The sequence below is a fragment of the Zeus faber genome (genome assembly GCF_960531495.2).
Source record: "Zeus faber genome assembly, chromosome: 14".
Taxonomy (NCBI): domain Eukaryota; kingdom Metazoa; phylum Chordata; class Actinopteri; order Zeiformes; family Zeidae; genus Zeus; species Zeus faber.
The window spans coordinates 23118559-23144893 of NC_137200.1; the positions used below are offsets into that span (position 1 = coordinate 23118559).

At 42.5% G+C, this 26335-nt stretch overlaps 1 protein-coding gene across 1 annotated transcript; it reads right to left on the reverse strand.

Annotated features, from left to right (window-relative positions):
* Positions 1-1309: 1309 nt before the first annotated feature.
* On the reverse strand, positions 1310-25842 carry ssh2b (slingshot protein phosphatase 2b). Its single transcript, XM_080013532.1, has 15 exons — positions 25715-25842; positions 15452-15495; positions 15214-15320; positions 12200-12264; positions 11464-11585; positions 10990-11055; positions 10790-10855; positions 9975-10169; positions 8427-8520; positions 7612-7740; positions 6357-6403; positions 5756-5902; positions 4919-5119; positions 3362-4244; positions 1310-3050 (listed from the first exon to the last, which is right to left on the reverse strand). Exons 1-15 carry the CDS (start codon positions 25775-25777, stop codon positions 1842-1844), a joined length of 3438 nt encoding a protein of 1145 aa, XP_079869658.1. The 5' UTR covers positions 25778-25842; the 3' UTR covers positions 1310-1841.
* Between the last annotated feature and the right edge of the window lie 493 nt (positions 25843-26335).

Consider the following 26335-nt stretch of genomic DNA (forward strand, 5'->3'; position numbering starts at 1 on the left):
TTCCACTTCCTTCTCCAAAGTGAAGGACAACGGAAATGTGTTTATTGTTCATTTTTGAGATTTATGGCCTGTTGTCGGTCAATATTTGTTAATTAAGCATTTTTTGGGGGGTTATTAAATTGCAGATTTTAATGTTTATTTTTATAGAATAGTATATAGCCAATTATTTTTTATTGTTCCATTTACTTTTATGTTTATTGAACATTGCCAAATTCTTCAAATTTCTAGTAATTTTTTTTATATTTGGTGTATATTGCCAATTACTTTTCTTGTTTCTTTTTTGTGGTTGTTTTTATTGTTTATCATCAGTTTATCACATGTTGATTGTTCGTTGTTTATTTCTAGGCTTATTTTTATGCATTATACATTTGTAGGTAGTATCTTCTAACTAAAACAGGACATTTACTTTGTGGACCTAGAATCATCCACTCGTCCACCTCCACCACAGGGCGAACGACCACAGAGGAAAATCTAGGGCCGGACGTTCTACTAAAAACCTCCACGTCACTTCAATGGAGTATGAAGAGTAAAATAAAAATCATTGAGTTTATGTGGGTTTTTTGACATTCCATGAATTCCAGGACCTGACGAACCTGCTGAGTAGTTCATAACCAACCGACTGAGGTATTGTGGAGTTGAAAGACAACCGAGAGGCAAAAAAACAAACAAAAAAATATAAGCCAGATGCCACAACGACAACAACAAAACAACTAACCTTGCTCCTGTTTTGTGCATTTAAGTTGTATCGACGATGGAAAGTTGGAGCCAGTAAAAGAGTTGGTCGTTCGGAGTCAGTAGTCCCCGCTTCTGAGCGGGATGTGTTTCATCACTTCAGTTTGGGAAAACATGGCCACCCACCGGCCTGCAGCAAATATGCGTTTGTTTGGCAGCTTGTGAATCCTACGAAATCTAACTTCTAACATCTGGGGCTGAAACTACAGAGCGCTCTAGATCCAAGTTAGACGCGTTGAAAAAAAAAAACCAAAACAGTCAAATGGAGCGTTCCTAAAAGTTGGAATCCCGACTCGGAAATCTAAAACCTAATATCAACATTTATACCATCCTTTTCTATGGTATCAGGGAATACCACCTAAAAAACAGAGCTGATCTGAGAAGGGCTGCGATACAATGCAAAAAAATCCAGATTGGTTGAATTTCTTAGGCCCTGCCCCTGCAGCTCAGTGGCCGCGATCCCCACTCAACTATTTTAAAACAGGAGGGACTAACTACACGGCGTGGCGCTGTCGAGTCGTGCTGCCGCGGAGACGCAAAACAGCGAGCGAGCGCTTCTAGAGTGGGTGTCATGACAGTTCAGTTCAACACCACTGGCCCCGCCCACCAAGCACAGCCCCGCCCACTCCCCGATTTAGAGGCTCTTTAAATGTTCGGGAAGCAGCTTCCGCTCGTTTTTTCCTCGCTACGCTCAAAATTTTGGGATGAAGATTGGAACTCGCAGAGGCAAGTTCTCGGTCAGTTTTCGAACTAAATTCCCACAGGATTTCGGCAGCTGAGTCCAAACACTTCGGCGTTAAGGCACGAGGCGAAGGTTTGTTTTGCTCCAGTTAAATCTAACGTTCGCGCTTTCCGTCTCCAATGTGTCGGGTCCAAAATTATCCTATGTTTGTTTCAGCCTATTACATTGTTTTTTTTTTTTTTTTAATGAAGTGAAAAAACATCAATAAAGTTTGGATGTATTACCCAATGAAGTCATCCAGATGAAGGAATTCCTGGTATTTTAGAAGATTCTAATTTTCGATTCATCCTGTGCATTCTAGGGTCAAACTTGTGTTCGTACACATACACACACACGCACGCACACAGCACACACACACACAGAGGTGTCACATGGTGTGGTACAGCGTGCTCGCAGTCCTTCTCTTCAGCCTCCTCAGAGGGTGCGTCCTGCCGTACTGCTGTCTCGTCGCCATGGAAACCAACTCGGGTGACAGCAGCGGAGGGGGGTGGCCGGCGTCGGCATCCTGCTGGTTTGGAAGCGGCGGTGGGGAGGGGGAGGGGGAGGGGGAGGGGGAGGGTCCGCAGACCAAGCTCATGTCGGGTGGGCCGGCCGAGGGGGCGGAGCCTGAACCATGGACCCGCTGCTTCTTCTTGGACTCCTCCTCAGTAGCCATGGCAGCGGCGGCGGGGCGGGAGAGGGGGAGGGGCTCGGCGGCGCGGCCCCCCAGCTCCCAGTCGCTGAGGTCATCCACCAGCAGGTCCAGGCGGCCCAGTTTGGCCAGCGACGCCGAGCGCTTCATCAGTGACGGGGGGGTCAGTCCCGCACGGCGGATCCGGGCCTCCGCCTCCCGGACCCGCTGCTGGACCCCGTGGAGCCCCCCGCCCCGCCTCCTCCTCATCGGGGACCCTGGGTCCCAGTCCAGGTACTGGTCCCAGTCCAGTGTGGCCTGGCGGAGGAACGCCCCCAGCTCCCGCAGCGTCGCCCACGTTTCTCTCGCATTAATGATGTCATCGACGGGAAGAGGCTCCGCCTCTGCGGGACCGTCCTGCTCTGTGCCCGACTCCTGCTCTGTCACTCCCTCCAAGCACAGGAAGTCCATGGAGGGGCTTGTGGCAGCAGCGGAGGGGCTTAGCCTGGGCGCTACGTCAGCGCCCTCCTCCATTGGACAGCATGTCACCAGATCATCGCCGTTGTCAGGGGTCCGCCAGCGGATCAGCTCGTTTTGGGCATCTGGGGCGGGGCCTACGAGGGGGAGGGCCCCCCCGACTTCTGTGGAGTGGGGCGTGCACTGGGGTCGGGCAGAGGAGGGGGGAGGCGCGGCGGGAGGCCCGGGGGGAGGCGGGGAGTCGTGTTCCTGCTTCAACCGCTGCTCCAGCTGCTGCGTGACCCGCCTCACCGAGCCTCTCGTCCAATCGCGACACAGAGGGGCTGGCTCCTCATCTGCCGCCTCCTCCTCCTTCTTCTGCTCCACTTCCTGCTTCGGCCTTGCCGGGTCCTGGACTGACCCCGATTGACAGAGAGCGGCAAGAGGCAGGGCCACCGCTTCACCCAGTGTGGGTTTGAGCCCCGTGACCTGCAGCGCAGCCACAACGTCCTGAGGAAGAGGATGGAATGAAGCATCACTACAGATGTCATGACTGATCACCACCAGGGGGCTCTGCTCATAAAAAAATTCCATGAATTCTTATGTGTTTTATGTGAACTCATTGTTTGTCAATCTTAATTGGTAAGTAAATATAAATAAATTCAGCAAGAGGTAAACATTTATAAATAAAAACAAAACAAATTTTAAGCAGGGCCCAAAGTATGCATTTTAGGATCAAATTAAACCATCCGTAGAAGTTAATCTTTTTTTATTATATACAGTATATATATTTTTTACACATCTCTAAGTGGTAGCCTTACCTTCCTCCTCTCCTCCTCCTTCATCCTCCCTTCCTCCTCCTGGGGGGGGAGGGGCAGAGCCTTGGTCTGACCCTGCGTCCTCCCGTCCTGGGACAAACCCTGGAATTTCTCCCTGGCGCTGAAGAAGCTGATGTGGTCAGCGCTGGAGCTGAGCGCCCCCTGCTGGTCCTGAGGGGCAGGGGTGCCATCTTTTCCTTCTTCAACGGCGGCGCTGGGTGGACAGGGTGTTGGGCTGTCCACAGGCAGCCCGCATAATGGCGGCGGGTCACAGTCTGGTTTGGTGTCAGGGTCTTGGGGTGTCAAGGGGGGAACCGAGTGGGTGGGCGGAGTCAGGGGGGAGAAGGAGGCGGGGAGGTGGTGCAGAGAGGGGGGTGGGTGAGGCCCGGCGGCCAAGACGCCCTCCGTCACTGTCGCGGTGCCGGTCCTGTGAGCCTCAGGCACCACGGTGGCTGCCTGGGGCTGGGGGAGGAGGGGCGGTGTGGGGGCGGGGTCCTCCTCAGAGTCACACAGGCCGTTGGAGAGGGGCAGGGCTGAGGCTGGGGGGGTGGAGCCTGAGTGTGGAGAAGGGGCACGGAGGCGGCTGAGCTCGCTCTGGAGCTGGGCCACGGAGGGGGTGGGGTCAGGGGTGGGGGCGGGATGGGCGTGGAGCTGGACGCCGGTGTCGGGCAGGCTGGCAGACTGGGAGCCCCGCCCGGCGCCGCTGGAGCCCCCTAGCGGCCGCAGCAGCTCCTGCAGCGTGGGCGCGGCGGCCAGGGCCGCCTGGTTGCGGGGGTCGGCCCGGCCCAGGCTCTGGGGCTGGGGAGTGGGCTTGGTCAAGGGCTCGTGGTGCTCGGAGAGATCGCTGTCCGAGTGGGAACGCCACAGTTTGTTGTGCCGCTGCTTACTGGGAATACAACACAACAGAGATAAACTATGAGATTAAGAATCCTATTGTTTGGGGTCCAGATTAACGATGAGAAGGACCACTAAAGTTTAGCATGACATCATGGAGGCCTACGACTAGTTAGTGACGCAAGACTTGACAACAGGTTGTATAGAAGAAATCTTCTATAAGACCTATAGTTTTCTAAAGAAACTTCAACAGTCTGGAGTCAGTCTGACAAAAGAGTAATCGCCCACGTTAAAACGTCCACGCCATTTGACTGGTTTATCCTTTGAATACCGCAAAAATAACGAATTGTGACAGAATAATTGTGAGAATTCCATTCACAACTCCGATCGGACTCTTGTGACTCTCGTGACTCTCGTTCATCGTTCAGAAAGTCCTCCACCGCTCATCGCACATTACACCAGCTTAATGAAACACACCAAGAGTGAGAAAATGGAATGACTCTTTTTACAGGGTGACTCGCCAAAAAACCGAATCTGATGAACACAGTGCTGCTCCTCTGTCTGGAACAAATGAGTTAGAGTAATTAGTGCGAGTTGCAATTTTGCAACACAAGAGCTTGTTTCCATTACTGAAGTATATAAAGTGGAATTTAAAACGTGTCCACGACACCACAGTGGTTGAAAACGCTGCAGTAGTAGTTGGTTCCTAAGCTGCAATAGCGCTACCTGGCCAGCAGGATGCCCTGGTACTCCTCCAGCTGCCTCATGAAAGACGGGTTGGGCTTGGTGACAGCGCGGCGCTCCTTGACGTGGTCGAAGGCGCGCTCCAGCTCCCAGCCGTACTCCTTCATGGCATATGCAATCACCGTGGACGCAGAGCGGCTCACGCCCATCTTGCAGTGAACCAGGCATTTGCCACCGGCTTTCCTGGACGGAAACAACCGGTAACCCGTTAGCGGAGACGGTGGTTGCTCAACATGGGGTCTGGGGGCCCCCAGAGGAGGTCCTACAAGAGGTTCCAGGGGGTCCCCAACAAAATGATTGGTAGTTATAACTTCAAGATGTTAGAGACCGTTAGAGAATCTATAATAATGACTGGTCTATATTGTACGTCTCTCCCTGAATCTCTGTTGTTTGTTATTTTCACTGTTTTTCAGTCTCTCTGCCTCTACCAAAAATAGATACATATTTTTATAAATGAAATATATATAAATAACATACATCTCACCCAAAATATATATTACATATTTTTATTAAATAAAAAAGTAAAAAAATACATAAAAATATGTATATTAGAATGTAATATTTCAATAATATATATTTCAAGTACATACAGTATATACATGTTATATACATATATTTCACCAATTTATACATACTTTAGATATAAATAAAATATATTGAAGAATATATATTATTATTATTATTATTATTATTATTATTATTATTATTATTAATAATAATAATATGATATTGCAGATGTGGTTGTCTGTTGCATGTAAACATGTAATATGTATTAGCTCTAGATATTAGATATGAGTCTTGGTGTTTTCGTGCACCCACTTGGCTCTGGAGATGAACTTGTAGGTGTCGTTCCAGTAGGCCAGCAGGTCCGTGGCCTCCTCGTCGTACACCCGGATGTTGTGGTACTCAAACAGACCAGGGAAGAAGTTATCTATCTCCCTAGTTACATTCAGGATGTACTGAACCCTGGTTGGAGGGAGGGAGAGAGAGATCCATACGTTTTCACAAACAGATAGAGCGGGAGAGGTGAGACAATAAGGAAACGTGTGTGTGTTACTGTGTCAAGTGTGTGTAAAGTGTATGCAAAGTGTATAAAGTTGATGTGTAAAATGTGTATTACGGTGTGAAGGGTATGTTACTGTGTAAAATGTGTAAAAGTGTGTATTGCTGCGTAAAATGCACCTCACTGTGTAAAGTGTGTGTTACTCTGTAAAGTGTGAGTCAAGTGTGTGTTACTGTGTCAATTGTAGGTAAAGTGTGAGTAGTGTGTGTAAAGTGTATGTTACTGTATAAAGTGTGTGTGACTGTAAAATGTGCATTACTGTGTAAAGTGTGTGCAAAGTGTGTGTTACTGTGTAAAGTGTGTGTAAAGTGCGTATTACTGTGTAAAGTGTGTGTAAAGTGTGTGTAATCTCCTCACCCACTGTTCTGCAATTCCTCCAGATTGGACGCATTCCATTCGGATCCCTGCAAGAAGAAAAAATACAAAAAATTAAATATATTCCTATTATAATGGCATTTCTGATTTCATTTTGTACACATTGGGTTCATAGTTTGATCACGTTGTATTTTTGAGTTGTACCCATTATTATGATGATAAAACTCTCTGTGGTGTATGAGGCGTAAAAGGTTCCATTATCCTGCCGATGAAACAGAACCTTTCAAGCGAAAAGACTCGTTCACGCACGCAGCAACAAGAGACAAAAGTGACAGGATCTGATTCATTCTTTACAACAGCGAGCAACAGGAAGTGGCAGCGGGAGGGTGAACGTAGCAACAGAAAAAGTTGAGCAGCTTGGTTAAACTTTATGCAAATGAGACATGAAGGGACAAACCGGATGAACCAATCAGACGGTCCACCTGGCATGAACTCTAGAACAGCATGGCAGGATGATTAGAATATACAATCTCCTATTTCTCCTAAACAGTCCAACAAAATATTTTTCTGATAATATTTGAAGCGAGGAATAGGCCATGCAGAAACTGGCAAATCAGAGTTGGATATGCAAATCGGGGGTACGCCTAGGTGCGGCAGCCTGGGGAGACAAGCCATAGCCAACATCTAGAGACAGCAAGCGTTTTTAACGCCTTATGTGTGAACAGTGGGTCCATTTAGAAAAGGAAAAAAATAGTTGTGACACAGTTCTTGAGTGTTTGGCAGGAGGCGATATTTTAAGGCAACTCTACGTTTCCTTCACTCAGTACACCATAAATACACTTTTGGCTCTTTTATGTTCTTTGAGTGTTTCGGGTGTACGATTATTTTTGGTTGTTTGATTCTTTTTTCGTCTTCTTGGTCTTTTATTTCTTTTGGGTCTTTTATGTTGTTTTGGTTATTTAAGATCTTCCATTACTTTTATGTTATCTTGGGTCTTTTGTTAATTTTATGTATTTTGGGCCTTTCGTTACTTTTGGGTCTTTCATGTTCTTTTGGACTGTGGTGTGGTGTAAGCAGCCACACTTATTGGGCCTGGGATCAGGGTGGCTGTACGCCTGTTGCTTATTAGAGCAATCAACGAGCAATAGGTAAATCACCCAGTGTCCATCTGCTCCCGGCTTCTTACATCTTGCCCACTCTCTACGGTAAGCTGGTGTGTTTGCAACATCTTGGGTGGTGTGTGGCAAGCCAAACCGCCATGGGGACATTTTGGTTCAATGGGTTCTTGTGGACTCACTAGGTAGACGTGCTCGAAGATTTCCGTGGGACTGTCCATCTGGCCCAGGATCACAATCATCTCGTTGTCGATGAACTCCTTGAACTCTCGCAGGTTGCACGTCATGTGCATCTCCAGCTCCGTGCGGATCTGATAAAAACACACAGAAGATCAGATATTATTGATCATTTGTTTACATACTTAGCCGTACTACAAGAGTCTAGCATAAAACAAACATTAAAAGCTCAATGAAGGAAAAACAAGATAATAAAAATTGGATAACATAACAGCAGAGAATAAACAAATCAATGAATAAAATAGATATATATAAAAAATACAAGATATATATAAATTAAAAAAAAGTTTTTATTTTGTTTGAGCACCTTTTAAAAAATGGTAAACAAAAATTTGGGCGGTCAAGCAATTAAAATAATCGTGATTACTTGCTTCATAGTGATTTGATTAATTGCCATTAATTGCAATTTTTAATCTATTAAAATTTGACCCTAAATAATTACTTTTCTATTTAAAAAGCAGTGCATTGAGTTATAGCCATACTATGATTAAATTATCGAGAAGAGAAACACAAAATAATCTTTCTATCAAAATGTATTTAATGGCATTTTCATCATATAACAAGCTTCTATTGTTCTCTTTTTCCTTTACACTTAGCCAGTTTCTAAGAAAAACAGGCATGTGTACATGAAATACAACATTAAACCATGGAAAACAATTACATTTAAAAAAGTAAATCAATAGGATACACAAATACTAATAATTTTGCTGCGGACATCTAGGGCCACTGCGGCCCCAGGTTGGGCAGCCGAGCCTCTCACCTCCTTGCTGGTGACGTTCTCCAGGTCCTTTTGCATCATGATCTCCCTCAGACTGGTTTTGATCAGACGCTCTGTCCGCGCCCTCTCTGTGGGGCTGGAAAGAACAGAAAAAAAGTTGTTGGTTGTTTGGAATAGTTTTTGTGTCCATTAAAATAAGATAAGATCCCCAGGACAAAATTCAGGAAAGTTTCACAAAATATTAAAAAATATTTTCTCTTCACTCTATTTTTGATCTGTAAAATTGAAGAAAATGTAATCATCAAAATAAAATCTCCATCTTTAACTTGGAAACATTTGGAAATAGAAAATGTAACCATTAAAATCAAATTTCAAAATGTGAAAAAAATAAAATAATTACATTTAATAACATTAAATGTAACATAATAACATTTTCAAGTGGGGAGCTCACATGACTTTATAAAATATAAGATAAAGGAAAATATAAAAGATACAAGATAGGATGAAACCTAGTTAATCCTTCGGGGGAAATTCTGGAAAACTTTAAGAAAAATGTCAGAAAACTTTCAGAAAAATGGTGTGAAAATTGGGAAAGTTAAAGACATTTTTCCAATACATTTTCTGAAAATTCAATACAATTTCAGAAAATTCTGCAAAAAGTTAAAGCAACATTTTCAACAACAGCAGCATCATTTTGATGGTACACTGACTTGCTATATGGAGAATAGCACCTCTTTTATTGCCTGTTCTTGCACTATGTAACTTCTGTGTTGGGGTTCAAAACCATGGGAAAAGTCTGTTACGCTTTACGCCGCTACATCACTTCCTAGATGTTTGGCTCCTTGTGATTGCTGTCTTTTGCCTGGTATAATGTATATATATTAAAAAATATATATTATAAACTTGCCAGTCAATGTAGCCGGTAATAATGCTCATACAACATACAAAACGTAGCCCCTCCACCTGCCCGACACCGCAATGGCGCCCCAAGAGAGAAGGAGGCTCCGGGGGAGCCGTGGACTGAGTGCTCGGTGAAGTGGTGAGGTATATCTGTGTTTGTAATAGACTTATCGAAATGTGACCGATAAGGCTCAAATTTGTCCGGTAAAATACATTATTTTAGGACACGCGACAAGTTTTTACGAGAGTGGTGTAAAAGTTCAATTGCACCCAGAAATTGTAGGGGCTGTTGTGGTTAATTATTAACCCCAACATGAAAAGAAACTGATTACATTTTATACTAAACCACAAATATTCAAGATACATGTATTAAAAAAACCTTTCAAAAATGTATGTTATAAAACCTAAAAAGGGAAGTAATTAAATAACAGAAAGAACTTAAGTCTTTGGTCTTTGTGATTGGTTCCCTGCACTGAAAGGGGCAGGAGATGTACTCGGAGGAGGGAACATCTTGGGTATATAAGGAGGTCCAAAGGCCAGAAAAGATAGAAACGTCATCCAGAGGTCCAGACTTTTCACTGGCCCAGGTCTGGACCTTTTTGGTCATGACAAGGCGCCAGATCCCAAAAGTTATATAGTGCTGCTTTAAGGAAAATTTAAAAAGAACTCAAAAAGAATGTCCTATCTCACATGTCGGTGAATAGGTTGGGGGAATCTGCACGGTGGGACTGGACATCTCGCATGGCGTTCCACTCGTTGATCCGGACCTGGTCCGAGCCCACCCGGCTCTGGTAGTAGCTCACCCAGGTTAGGAACAGGGAGCCGGGGAAGTAGTTGTGGCTCCGGGCCACTTCACAGGCCTTATGGAGGGACTGGAGGGCCGACCTGGGGGGGGTATTGGTACCAAGTTGGTACTTCAGGAGAACAGGATCTAACTATCTATCTATCTATCTATCTATCTATCTATCTACCAATCTATCTACCTACCTACCTACGGCATATCTATTTATCGATGGCAAGCTGAATGATTATTTATTCCAAATCCTTGATAATAAATGTTTTGTTTCTTACTAGTTGCCTGTTCTTCATAACATGTTGGACATTTTGTCTTACTAGTAGAACAATTCCATGTTAATATCAAACAAGCCTCATTGGTAGAACAGTGATCTTACTAGTTACACCAAAGTCACACCTAGGGGTCTTTTCAGCACAGTGGTTGGCTTTTAAGCCTAACATGTTACCATTGAAGTAGCACTAGTTAGGGCAAGACTATATATTTAATGTATGTACGTAATGTAACTAGTTCACCAGTTACATCAATTTTTGATTATACCGCTTAACTAGTTACACCTACCTAGTAAGTTAGGTATAATGATAAGGTTTTTTATATATATTTGTGAATTGACAAATTTCATTACACACATAAAGATTTCATAACGTCACAATTCGAAAAATGTGAAAGATAAACTAACTAAAGCAACTGAAGCGTTTGAATCCAGACCCACCACATGGCCTGGACTGACACGGGTTTGAAGATGTGCACTCTGCTATCAGTCGACACGCTGAAGCCACTGGAGGAAGAGAGAAACAGAGGGAGGAGAAGAGTGAAAGAAGGACAAAAGAGGAGTGGATCAGTAAATGACTCTGTCCAGGAAATAACGATTTTGCGACCACAATAATGAATAAATGTGTGTGTGTGTCCTACCCGTCTCCATCCAGGTGTATCAGTGTGTCGCTCCATAGCGGCAACACCATCCCTACAGAACACGAACTGCAGGAAACAAAGCACGTAGAAAATGCACACTATAACACAGGGCAACTAATGATCGTTTCAGATTAATATATCACTCGCCTCTCTCTCTCTCTCTCTCTCTCTCTCTCTCTCTCTCTCTCTCTCTCTCTCTCTCTCTCTCTCTCTCTCTCTCTCTCTCTCTCTCTCTCTCTCTCCCTCTCTCTCCTCTCTCTCTCCTACTCTCTCTCTCTCTCTCTCTCTCTCTCTCTCTCTCCTCTCTCTCTCTCTCTCTCTCTCTCTCTCTCTCTAAAATGGAATGATATACGACATATAAGACAGGGATTCACATTTAACATTTGAATACTTTTCTGCCAAACGATTAATCGATCGATCTTCTCGTCTGTAAAACAAAGGGCCGTAGTCCAATGTGTGTGACCTGGGACCGACCTGTCCGTGGGGCTAAAGTCCATGCCCAGCACCAGGCTCTCCTCCGTATCCTGTCGCCCGTTGGTGGACACCACCACCATGTAGCGCGTCACCTGGGAGTGGGCACTCTCCAGACGAACCGCCTGGGGGGGATGAGAGGGAGGGTGGGAGGGAGGAGAGGAGTGAGAGAAAGGGAAAAGAGGAATGGTGGAATGGCAGCGGGAGGATGAGAGGGTAAGTCCAAAGGGATGGGACTTGGGCTGCACAATTAATCGTTTACTAAACGCAATTTCAATATTGGCCTTCACAATGAATTGATTGTGGTTGGAAAATGTTGTTGCAAAAAACCTGCAGGTGTAATGTAACTCATCTTCTTGTTTGGGATCAATTATTTTTATTTGGTAACATTCTTTTCTTTAGTAAAATGTAATTGATATATAGCCTTAAGAAGACTGAATTCATGTGAAGGAAGTCCTTTTTTGATTGAAACATTTGTACATTTTTATTTATTTATAGATTTATAAAATGCATTATTATTGTGAAGACAGTTTTCTGCTGATTTACAAAGTGCAACGAAATAATTCTGGATGAAAATGGAAAAAAATAAAATAAAATAAAAATGGATGAATAATCGTGATAAATAATCGTGATCACAATATTGAGCAAAATAATAGTGATTATCCATATCTATATATTATATATTAGCCATAATCGCGCTGCCCTAGGTGGGACAGTACTGTGATGTGCGTGTGAGTACCAGTTTGATGTTGTCCTCTGGTCTGAGCAGAGTGAACATGGTCTGCAGATGCTGCTGCAGGTCCCCTGATGAAGGAGGGAATTCAACAAAAAGTTAATAAGTAATGAAGAAATTAATAAATACATAGTAATAATAAAACACACAGATTCCCACAAACAACACACCAGAAGTCCCATTCATTTCTATGAAGTAGAAAACTGCTTGCAATCAGATTCTCCCCTCTGCGACAAACCCTGCCTGTGCAATAAGCCCCGCCCCTATCTGACAAACCCCACCCCCTCTGCTGTGCAGATATTACTGCGTCAAGATGTGTTGACATTTTTCAAATCCGAGGCAAATTTCGGCTCAGACACTACAACCGGAACAAGCCACTGTTGCGAAGCAACTGGAAAGCTAGCATTATTGGAATTGCGCTTTAAGTTATTTATATAAAATTATAAAGTTATTTAAGGGACCTTTTATGCAAAACTCACCTTTTCAGTGCTTGCGCACATCATACATTTGGGTCTTTGATGGGCCTATTAACACACAGACTGCGAAATGAGACAACCCAGTCAGATTATTGTGTGCTGTCTGTTTAAGTAACTCCACCCATGGCTGGAGCGCAACTGGACCTGGTAGCATTGATTAGCTAAGAGCTAATCATGGGAAGTGCTCTGTTGGCTACAGAGACCACCACAAATCTTTTAAAAGAAAGTTATTAAAAGGTTTAAGTGAAGGAGTAAATACAACGGAACCTGGTAGCCATGCTAAAGCCATGCCGGAAGTTGTGCTCAAACCCCATTGGCTCGCAGAATTTAGGAGGGTGGCTCCTCCCACTGAAACCACCCGTTTTCAAACAGGGTGGCTTGGACGCATGTTAGAATGGCTCGAATGCATAATCTGAGTCTCAGCAAAAAACTTTGAAAACGTGTTTTGGGGACCTCAGTGACCATATGTGACCCATCCCAGCAAAACCCGCTATCTTGCGCATTTCTACAAGCCGCCAAATAAGTCGAAAAAACCTTTCTAGAAGGAAAATTAGATTTTTTCAGATTTGTGTTCCTTTGTGTTTTTTTTAATCTCACAACGTATTTTCAAAACCGAGTTTGATTTATAAATAGTAGATAAATGTTAAACCGTTGAGTTAAATATTCCTGTTTGATTACATGGGGAAGCACAGTTGACTTACGCTGAACAGACACTGAACAGCAGGAACACCGATCCATCATTTCCTTTAAAGCGACCATCCAGGTGAAGATCATTCATCCATATTCCATGCAATGTAAAGTCACAATGTGAAACCGTTTTGATAAGAGTTCGACTTTTAAATCTTACGACTTTAACACACACCTGGATCCATTGTTTAGTGTGTACCCGCAAAGAAGAAAAAAAGCTGACGTCACTCCCGTTAAAAGATGGTTAAAGCACAAGACGAGCATACTTCGGTTTCACTTGTCTATGAAAACGTTCATCTCTGTTTTGTTATGGATTACGAGAAGCGGGTGGCGGAAGCTCTAAATCCTATCGCAGATCTTAATCTGACCAGTGCGATAGATTCAAGTCAGTGTAAACGGCTCGTTCTGGAGTACATCATCCATCAAAGTCAGTTCTCCGACAGCAACACGGAGAGCGACAGCGCTGCTGAATCCATTATTATCCTGAACATTTCAAACAGCGGTTTTCAACCTGAATGTGACGATGAAACAGAATATTTTCAAGAACCATTGGAGGAGATTGATGATATGCCCGTTGTTGTTACAACAGAAGAAGTTGATGACGTGATGAAGTCCGTTGAGATTGGTGATGCATATTATGACCAAGTAGCAATGGACAAGATTCTTAAGTTCACCTGCAGATGCAGCCAGAGGCGAAAAGAAAATGGCAGGCTTGAACAGGAATCCTTTACAAAGAAACGGGATCCTGATTATATCTGCGTGGTATCTGTTCATCTGTGTGGCGCAACTAGAGGAAAGCACTGATCCCTACAGGTAGGTTGAGTTACCCTTAGATAGATAGATAGATAGATAGATAGATAGATAGATAGATAGATAGATAGATAGTGGGGTTAGCCCACATAATAACTCCAAGAACTTTGAAGATATTTTGCATACACACATTTATATACTTAACGACACACCGAGGTTGATATACAGAGATTCATATTATTGATACTTATTGATAATTTTGTTGTATTGTCCGCACTTTTAAACTCATAAATAATTCCACTTTTATAAAACATGTATATTCTTACTGTTAAATAAAAGCCTTTTAAAAAATAATAGATGTGTGTCGATGACGCTGTTCAACATTCCCTCAAAACACAAGAACAATGCAGAGATTGCACAATTCAGCAGGGTGTCAGCAGGGTGTCAAGTTCCCATTCAGCAGGGTGTCAAGTGGCCATGTGACAAGTAGCCATGTGGTTTTGTTGGTCCTCCACGCCATTTGCATTCTGGGAGCTGGTTGAATGAAGCCAGGCTTGGGGAAAACTTTGAGGGTGATCATCTCAGAAACACAGTTTGCCACAACCTTGCCATTTACAAGTCATAGCTTTAAAAATATTTGCTTGAAGTGACACATTGTTTTAAAGCTCTGATTCTTCACTTTAAAATGACGCAAAAAAAAGTTAGAAGCCACCAAATGTACCTAAAAGTCGGCGGTGGGTCAGGTATTAACTTGGTGAAAATTAGCACAATAGGTCCTCTTTAATGTTAACATTGGGTGTCCCCATTAAATAAATAAAATAAATCTTATATCTTAAATCTAAATATTTCCGCAATTTTGAGTTGCAAAATATCTATACATGAACTACCTATGATGGCCATTAGTAGGAGTCCGAAGGTCTGATGTGTCTTTTGAGTCCATACAAACTGAAGAGAAACGGGTCGGAGGCGGGAATTTAGGACTTCCTAGAGGGGTCTAATGTTTATTTGTAGTTATTCAAATAAATGATATATTATCTCAATGTATTATATCTCAATTATATATTATATAGATATGTCAATTATATATTTGGTAGGGCTGGATCTCACCTGCATGTTTGCTTCGTAGCTGAGAGAAGCGAGATGCGGCCGAGGAGCCATTTCCTCGCGGCAGAAAGAGCGCCGCTCCTTTAACGGTCAGAAAACTTTCACCGATACTGAGAGAGAGAAAAGAGAAGGAAAGAGGGAAGATCAAACAGACACCCATGAACAAGCACCTAGACAATGAGAGTCAATGTCAATCTTCAATCAAGCCAACAATTAATGAGTAAGATAGATGATGTCTTACCTCCTGGGCTGAGAGCGCCGATCATCCTCCCCACTGCCGGACTCCTGTGGAGTTAAAAACCTAGTTACTGTGCAATCCAAAAAAATACCATACATTAATCAACAACAAGGATTATTATGACGATCTAGCAGAAGGCTCAAAAAAAGGGGTAAAAAAGTGATGTGGTCCTGGTCAAAGTGATGATGGTATAATTCAGCCCCAGCGATGTGCTTTTTTATGTTTATTAATATACCGTACATGTGACCATGTTACATTAAAGTGGTTAATCTATACGATTATTTGGTTTTAAAAAAATCCTAAGTTTCTTCTAAAGTTTGTTACGTTTTGAATGGAATTCTGGGACAATCACAGAGGATTTTATGGATCTACACTTTAAGGCCTGTTAACACTTTTATCCTTGTGAGCGACTTGGAACGACATGACTGTCTTGAATTGAAATGATCTACATCCAAATGGAGAGAAAACATCCATCCATCTAAATAACAAACCTGTCCCTAATCGGCTCAGACGACCCAAACCCTTCTGTCGCCGCTGCAGACCCAACCCTTCCAAGCCCTAGTCTCATACCCACACCAGCTGGCCCATCCATCCATCCATCCATCCATCCATATTCAATAGCGTGCCCCTGAAACAGCTCAAGGCAATGTTTCCTAAGATGATATCATGAAAAGCACATGACACTAGGACACTACGTTCTGAGGTTTTCCTATTGATTCTTATTGTTAGGTTGGACTAGGGTTGGGTACCGACCCGGTATTAAATGGACTCAGGGGCGAAATTATATAAGACTGTAGTATCGATAAGCTCAGATGTTACCGGTACTGTTTATATTATTAAGAAATTAAGAAAATAGATTTTCTACTTTTTTAGGCTATATAACCTGTTTCTTACTTGCAATAACATTAAGATAGTCGCATAGCATTTTTGCCATTATCAGGAGAAACATCTGTCCTCTCTATCTTTCCTGCTCCATTGGCAAAGATATGGAGATATGCGCGAGGTGGGCGGGGCCGGCTCCCTCTGCTTGGCCCACACACGCACGAGGAGACCCTGCTCTGAGTGAGTGACAATAGCACGGCCAGTGCAGATTGAGCCCCGATTGCCTCCTCTCCATGCGTAATGCACCAAATAAAGCAATGTTAATTTCTCATAAAAAATAAAACAAAGAACCGATAAGAGTACCGTCAAAGTACTGGTTCGAAAAGCAGTTTCGCTAAGAGTAGTGATACCGTTAAAATCGTAACAATTCCCATCTCTACATGTGCTGCGTTCCTCCCAATTCCTTCAAATAGAGCTCTCCGCCATCGAGGCGCACAGAGAGCAATGTTTGCGTCCGGACGCGGATGATTCACACATTTAAAAATATTTTTAGATTAATTTATACTGTAATTCCTCATTAAAATGTTATCCTTGATGACATCACGGCTTGTCGTCTAATTGACTGAAATTGTTGTTAGTCATTGACAACTAAAAAAAAGAAAAAGCCCATCTCTATATTGTACATTGTAGAGGTCAACCCTGATACTTCAACAAGCCTCAGTTCAGACAGCAGGCCCAGAGGAGAAAACGTCCAGATTCCTGAGCGGCTGAGAGATTTTGTATAAATGTAAACGTGTGAGTACTTTTCCAGAGTTTAAGGAAATGAATCTGCTTAATAATGGGCTGCCTATCGGTAGGTCTGAAGACTGACTGGAGACATCTCTATTATAACTTGATGGCTATAGCACTGTTGACAAATGATTAAAGTACTCCACATTAGAATTAACAGAGTGAAATCAATATAGCATTAAATTATAGAACTAAAACGCAGGATTCTGTAAAAACTAGATTCAGACTGGACTTCAGATTAGTGGCTGACCGATATGGATTTTTCAACGGCCGATGCCGATGCCCATGAGAATGGGTGGCAATGGCCGATATATCGTGCAGATATCATGTTGTTGTTTTTTTGCATCTAAAAAATACAACAATTTAATAATAATAACAACAAATGAGACACAGAATTGCTGAAGTTAAATGAACATTTATTTAACACTAATGCTATTGTCTAATGTCCGAAGAAAAACAACTTATGAATGAAAAATAAATAATTATAAACTCTAAAATAAATAAATATGGATAAACGGCATCAGATTAAAATCTGGTCAGGAACTAGAGTCTCCCCATTCAAGAAGTGCAAGATTTATTGTTTACAAGTAAAGTATTTACACAAAAACATCAAGTTTTTACACAATGGTCCGTGAATGGGCATCGAGGCGCTAATAATCTGCACCTTGCTCTTCCTCAAATGTGAAGAAGTAACAGCAGGAGTGCTGTTTGGATATATCTCGCATTTACGTCGCATTTCAAAAAGGTTCGGAGGCTCTGCACTTGCCATCTTTATTGAGTAACACCATAACAAATGAATGAGACTAGTGAAGACAGCAAGTGAGTGACAGCAGGCAGGGCTATGTTGGCGCTGCAGTGGTGTGTGTGACTCGTTGTGGGAGAGCGAGACAGTGCTGCTTCTACCGGTATATCGATAGTGTGGAAAATGAGTATTGAAACTGTTTCAAATATTCAGAATCGATATGTATAGGAAAATCCAATTTTTGACAACACTAGATATGGTGATTTTTATTTATTTTATTTTTATTTTTTAATTGGTCTCGTGAGAGCAGGCACTGGCCGATGAAGATTATCTCAAAGTGGGGAAAAATCGGCCCCATTACTCAGCTAACCATTAATGGAGATCGTCTTGGTCTAATCATCTCAGCCTGAAGAACTATCAGCATAATAAAAAGAGGGTTGAGGTCAGGGGAGGATGGGGGCCACACCATGAGTTTCTCTCCTTTCATGCCCATAGCAGCCAATGACATAGAGGTATTCTTTGCAGCATGAGATGGTGCATTGTCAGGTATGAAGATGATTTTGCTACGGAAGGCACGGTTCTTCTTTTGTACCATGGAAGAAAGTGGTCAGTCACAAACTCTATATACTTTGCCGAGGTCATTTTCACACCTTCAGGGACCCTAAAGGGGCCTACCAGCTCTCTCCCCATGATTCCGGCCCAAAATATGACTCTGCCACCTCCTTGCTGACGTCGCAGCCTTGTTGGGACATGGTGGCCATCCACCAACCATCCACTACTCCATCCATCTGGACCATCCAGGGTTGGTTGCACGGCACTCATCAGTAAACAAGTATGTTTGAAAATGAGTCGTCATGTATTTCTGGGGCCACTGCAACCGTTTCTGCTTGTGAGCATTGGTTAGGGGTGGCCCAATAGTTTATGCACAACTGCAAGCCTCTGGAGGATCCTACACCTTGAGGTTTGCGGGACTCCAGAGGCACCAGCAGCTTCAAATACCTGTTTGCTGTTTTGTAACGGCATTTTAGCAACTGCTCTCTTAATCCCATGAATTTGTCTGGTAGAAACCTTCCTCATTCTGCCTTTATCTGCACCAACCCGTCTGTGCTCTGAATCAGCCACAAATCTCTTCACAGTACGATGATCATGCTTAAGTTTTTGTGAAATATCTAATGTTTTCATTTGACGCCTTTCAGCAGCAGAGAGATCCTTTTTCTTTCCCATATTGCTTGAAACCTGTGGCTGCTTAATAATGTGGAACGTCCATCTTAAGTAGTTTTCCTTTAATTGGGCTCACCTGGCAAACTAATTATCACAGGTGTCTGAGATTGATTTCAGTGATCCAAAGAGCCCTGAGACACAATACCATCCATGAGTTTAATTGAAAAACAAAAAAAACTTTAATGTTTATGACACTTAAATCAAATCTGCATAATAATTTGGAAAGCAGTGTATGGCTGAGGTACGTATGTGTATGTAGGTTCTGTGCAGGTGTAGAGCAAGACAGTTACAATAAAGCAAACCCACAAAACCTGTTTGGCTGCAAGAATGCAGAGATGTGAATGGCAGGGTCCCACGCAAGAACATGAGACCAAATAGACAGCTTGCTTGATAAGGAAAACTGTTGACAGTTGACAAAGGAAATAGTAGGGTCATGTTTTCACTTGCACGCACGCACGCACGCATGATAAGCAGGCTATATAAAGAATGAAATCATCAAGGCATGTAGATGTATAATATGAGTCCCGTCAGTTAAGCTATTTTAAAAATACATAGATATTACGAATATTACTACTTGAAATCAAATAATTTATGTTTGGGAACAATAAGTAACAAGTGCAGCCAAATTAAATTTGATCAAATTAATCCCGTTGACATATTTTACACAATGGATATTTACCATCTGCTCTAACCTTAAACATCCAAAAATAACGCCAAATTATGGATGTATGTGTCCCAAGAACACATCATCTTTATGCTTCTCCTCAGAGTTCTAGACGCTGTAGCTCTGTGTCTGCTCCATGTGTGTGTGTTTATAAGCGCAACCTGTCCACAAGGAAGGGGCGGGGCTTAGTTCTATATCGACAAATGTGACTGGTCAGAGGTAAAAAGCTTTCTGATCAGCTTAAGATCATCCAAACCGATTGGCTTCCCATTGCAACTTGTCAAACGTGGAAATGAACAGATCTGGTGTCTTTTTATTGAAATAATCCACCCAGCATTAATTGAAATTGTACTTGGAGGGAACTATTTTCACCGGACATTATGACTGGAGAAATTTTAATCTGTCGGACTTCAACAGATTTTCCCGGTCAAAAACCGGCAATTGCTGGATAACGTATATTCACACACACACACACACACACACACACACACACACACACACACACACACACACACACACACACACACACACACACACACACACACACACACACACACACACACACACACACACACACACACACACACACGGAAAATGTTAACTGTTATTTAATGCCTGCCAAAAAAAAAATCTGAAACAGTTGAAAATCCTATGAATATTAGAGAACATGACAAACATTTTGGTGGTGCCGTTTACTTTATAATCCATAAAAAAGGCTGATTATTTTGTTTGCTTCTTTAATAAATCCATGCAATCATTGCACCTTATCTGAACCAAAATAGGCAACTTCAAATGGCTCAATATGATCTGAAACATAACTTTTCTTTTTATAATATGGAACAATGACAGAAACAATGACACATTACTATGTTGACACATAACGTATTTAAACACCTCACGATTAACATTTTTTGAGAGCCAAGAGACGCTGTGGACGTACTTTCACCATTTCCACGCCCACCAATGTCGCAAATTAAAGTATATTATGTTCACAGTCAGAGTACTGTACTGTACTGTATATTTTCACCTAGTCGACCTCTTGAAATGTGAGTATGAGAACTGACTTAATACTGGAGTAATATAATGGATGTGTGCTGTATGTTCAAAATCACAACTAGTCTGGGAGACAGATTGAACCTTTCTATTGCTCAATACTGAGTCTGTATATTTACTATACTATACTAACGATACTATATTATATTTATACTATACTAACTATACTATGGTATATTTATTATAATATTTCCCATAATATATAATATTATATTTCCTATACTATACTCTATTTACGATACTATACCTACTTACTATATTTACACCATCACCAACACCATCCTATACCCTACTATAATATAAACCGATCAGCCACATCATTAAAACCACCTGTCTAATATTGTGTAGGTCCCCCTTGTGCTGCCAATACAGCTCTGACCCATGGAGGCAGGGACTACACAAGACCTCTGAAGGTGTCCTGTGGTATCTGGCACCAAGCCGTTAGCAGCAGACCCTTTAAGTCGTGTAATACCCCTTTCCCACTGCACCAAAAACCTGACAACACCCGCTAGCATCCGGCATTTGTAATCGGTGGGAAAGGTAAAACCCGAGTTTCAGTCTACGCTGAAATGACCCTGCAATTGACACAGGTTTTAATTGGCTCCACCTCTGATCGGCTCTGATGTGAACAGGACACCCCGGTTGACTCACTAATTTTGGCCCCTTTACTGGCGCGATGTGACACGCGTAGGGGTTCTGGACTTTGGCACGTTAATAGACAAGAATATCCGTGTATCATTCCATCATTTCATATCCCATTTAGAATCTAAAATCAAAACCAGAAGTTATTGACTTCTTTCCTGCATGGGGGACCATGAAATGTTGTGAGCTGGGCTCGGATCCACTCAGGCACCGCCCCAAGCCGGTCTCCTAACCAGAGGAGTGTCTCTGCTCCCCGCCGCTGAAGAATCGGTGCATGTACCAGCGCATGGATACTCCATGCTGCTTCTACTGTAGTGTTGGGATGTTCATGAACGATCAGATTCTTTTGAACAGCTCAAAATACTTTTTTTCTCTCCAAGTTTTACAGTTTTATGTCATTGTTTGTTTAAGCTGCTGTCTCCTCTGTTTTGCTCCCGATCACACTAGCACCATGACACACCCCTTTTCTGCTGTGTTTGTGATGTCCAACATGACAATCCAGGAAAAAAAACAAAAAACTGCATTTCTCCTGGCAATGGGAATGGCGTCAATCGCCTCAAATTAGCCGGTTTACCCGGTTGTCAAAACGGAATAAGTTGCGATGTGGGACCTCCATGGATCGGGCTTGTTGTTCCAGTACATCCCACAGATGCTCGATTGGATTCAGATCTGGGTAATTTGGAGTCCAAGTCAACACCTTGAACTCTTTATCATGTTTCTCAAACTATTCCTGAACAATTTTTTCAGTGTGACAGGGCACATTATCCTGCTGAAAGAGGCCACTGCAATCAGGAAATACCGTTGCCATGAAGGGGTGTACTTGGACTGCAACAATGTTTAGGTAGGTGGTACGTGTTAAAGTAACATCCACATGAATGCCAGGACCCAAGGTTTCCCAGCAGAACATTGCCCAGAGCACCACACTGCCTCCGCCGGCTTTCCTTCTTCCCATAATGCATCCCGGGGCCATCTCTTCCCCTGGTAAACGGCGCGCACACACACATCCACATGATGTAAAAGCAAATGTGACTCATCAAAGCAGGCCACCTTCTTCTATTCCTCCATGGTGCAGTTCTGACACTCACGCGCCGATTGTATAAGCTTTCGGCGGTGGACAGGGGTCAGCATGGACACTCTGACCAGTCTGCGGCTAATCAGCCCCATACGCAGAAAGCTGCGATGCACTCTGTGTTCTGACACCTTCATATTATAGCCAGCATGAACTTTTTCCAGCATTTTGTGCTACAGTTTTTTGTCTATACATTATGTTGTGTCGTAAAGTAAATACACCGATCAGCGACATCATCTCGTACTTTATTTACTTTTATGGATGCAAATTTAAAGGAATTCCCTTAATCGATAGTAGTTAACCTAAACATCACCAGAGTTGGCGCCATGGTGCGTGTCTTACACGATTGAGCACCTCTGAGTTATTGCGACAGAGCGCGAGGAGTATTTCTCCTCGTCTCACTTAATTTCAAAACTGAGAAGTTGGAGGCAAGACTCGCTGAGCTGGTTCACCCATACAGGAATATTTACGATGCGTCTTGGCGCAAGTTAAATATAATTTTTTTTTGCCATCCTCTGCGATGGAATGAGCCAAATCTGACGTAGTAGATCAGGCCTGGTGCGGATATGGATAACGAGAGGCTAATAAAATTACTAAACATTACTAAAATTCTTAAATATAAACAGACACAGAATAATTTAGTTTAATATAATTTATCGGGAGTCATAACCACAGCAACATAAAGCTTGTTTTGCGGTCGTACCTCTCCCTCACTCAGGGTTTTGTTTTTTCCCCCTCCTCCCGTGCCGTTCAGAAAGTGCCGTTATCCGTATCGTCCCTCTTTAATCCGAATGCAGCATTAGTTGTTGAGGAAAAATAAACACCGTTTCCTCCTTGGCATAGACGTGCGCGCAGCCATATTTGATGTTCGTCATACTTCTGGAAGCCTCCATCTACTTCTACTACTTCGTGCTCTACTGGGTATTTTTTTCTTGACCGCCCCTGCTGTTAAGTACTACTACTTCCTGGCTGGGGTTGATTTTTTTCTCTAAACGCCCTGCGCCCCACAAAGATGCCCGTTGATACAATATAAGAACAAGACTGCAGATATTTGGTTCTTATCAATAAGACAAAATCAAAATTGATTTAATTGTTATTAACAATTAATTGTTAGTCGATTAATTGCAAACACCCCTATTTACTATACTACACCATACAATACTATATTTATAACACCATGCTATACCATACTGTACTATATTAACTACACTTTACTGTATGCACTATACTATACAATACTATATTTGGCCCTATGATGGATATTTGGTGCCAAATTTGATGAGCTTATTAAAAGATACTGTCCAGACCCCTAGCAGTGCAAAATGGGATGATTATGATGTTTACATAAATCGTTCTAAACAATGGAAAGAGTCTGGCGGAAAACACAGAGAAAGAGCGAAGCACGAAAGGGGAAGTGCGTCTGTCTGGCAGTGCCCCCTCTCTCAGCTGAGCAACCAGGAGGAACTGGCTGTCTAGATGACCTACAAGAAGGTAAAGATAAACATGTGGTAAATGGAGAACCAGCTGAGGCAGAAGGATGCAACTCAGGAGGGTTGCAATACTGAAAACTAATCTGCACAGGATTATAACAGGAAACCAGGCACTACGTAGATGAGCCCTGCAGGTCAAAAGCCCTCGTTCAAGAAGCACTATCCCATTTAAAATGCCCAACCATCTTCACATTTTTGCAATGGCTAAGGCAATCCATAGTAGTGTAGAATCCTTACGAGAGCTACAAAAGAAGACAAGGAGGAATCCAGGAGAGATGGCTACTCATCCAGCCGCCTACTGGGGAGATGGACAAGGTGCAGGTGCTGCAGATAGACCATTACAGCAATATCTCCGACAAGGAACGAGACACAAATCTCTCAGCCCATTTTTTTAATCGATTGAGACAGGCTTGGGGTGCAAAACACTGGCATGCCACTCCAAGGTGGTCAACCCAAACCATTATATACTGTACTTCCCCTCCAATTGGTAACCTTCTCCCAAATTTGCATCCCCTGGTGAAAGTCTCTATCAAAGTAGTGCGGCTCCTAAAGGTCATCAAAGGAATAATCAAAACAGCCGAACCCCACCAGATGACAGAAATAGCTGTCACGACCGCAAAAAGAGAGGCAATTTTAAACACGATTGCCATGAATTTAAAGCTTATCACTGAAAATGACAGAGGAGCAGGAATACCCATGACTGAACCTATGTGGAGTCCCACCTGCCCTATGCCGCCATTAGGGAAATATATTTTATGCAAATTAATATATTCATATGCTACAATTCATCGCACACCTAATGGACTGCTGAATTTGAAGAACAAAATTAAAGGTGCAGTGTGGAGAATATACGGAACAGACTTGGCATAAATGGAATATAATATTCAAAAGCATGTTTTAATTAGTGGTTAATCCAATAAAAAATAATACTTGTGTTTTCATTAGCTTACAATGAGCCATTTCTATCTACATAGAAAGCGGGTACACTTCCCGGAGGCCATCATGTTGCACCGCCATGTTTCCTCTACAGTAGCCCAGAACGAACAAACCAGACACTGGCTCTAGAGAGGGTCTTTCGCGTTTTTCGCCTTTTCCACGGAGGCCGCCATGTTGCGCCACCATGGGAAGGGGTTTTCAGTTGGCTGTGATCTGCAACCTGACCGCTAGATGCCACCAAATGCTACACACTGCACCTTTAAGAACATGTTAAACATGCAGACACAATTCTATAATATACTACATTACTCTATATTAGGCACACTATACAATACTACACTACTCTATATTTACTTTACTATATTATATTATATTTACTGTACTACACTTTATAAATGTATTACAATACACTATACTATATTTTCTATACCACACCAAACTGAATTTAGCATACTACACTATACTCTATTGACTATAGCTACAATATATATATATATATATATATATATATATATATATATATATATATATATATATATATATACACACACACACATACACACACACACTATATCCAACGCTTGAATTCATGACTAAATTAATAAAGTACTATCTTATATTTACTACGCTACTGTATCATACCATGATATATATATATATATATATATATATATATATATAAGATACGTTTAGTAAACTACAGTAATACTACTCTTTATTATCTACTTTATTATATGATATCAATCTACTGTAACTCGAGCGAACAGCTTGTTCTGCGCGTGCGCAGCAGCACCAGGCTCGGCAGACAGAGGAAACAAGCCCGAACCGGAGCACTTACCGACACGCAGGGACTGGAGCTGGTGCTGGGGGTCGGCGAACGCTGCACGGTGACCAGCGCCATTCAGCGACCGGGAAACGGGTACCTGAGAGAAAGCGATAGGGGCAAGACGGACATAATTGTTTGTGGACATAAAGCAGCTGTTCCGAGCGGTCCGTCTCCCTCCGCAAACTGCTTCCTGTGAGAGCCCGCTGCGCATGCGCAGCGACCAAGCTGTCAAGCACCGATTAACGCTGTGTGCGCCGGAGGGAAACGGTACACCGATAAGAGCGCGTTCTGTGGTGTCACAATTAAAAAACATATATCGAGGTTTCCTGAAAGGCCAATTAAGAAATTACGGTATAGGTTTTAAGTCGAGGAAACCTGAAAATGTATAGGTCTAACAAATTAAAAGATTTTATTAAGGTTGATCTAACTGATTTAACCCCCAATTGCTACTTAACCCCTAATTGCTCCTGATGGCTGCGTCCGTCGGTGTTTGAATAATTGTAAGTCGCTTTGGATAAAAGCGTCTGCTAAATGCAATGTAATGTAATAATGTAATGACTCCAATCCGGTGAGTCTAGTGAAAATAATGGCAATAATGACATTGCAGCAATGATACCAGAAATAGTAATAATA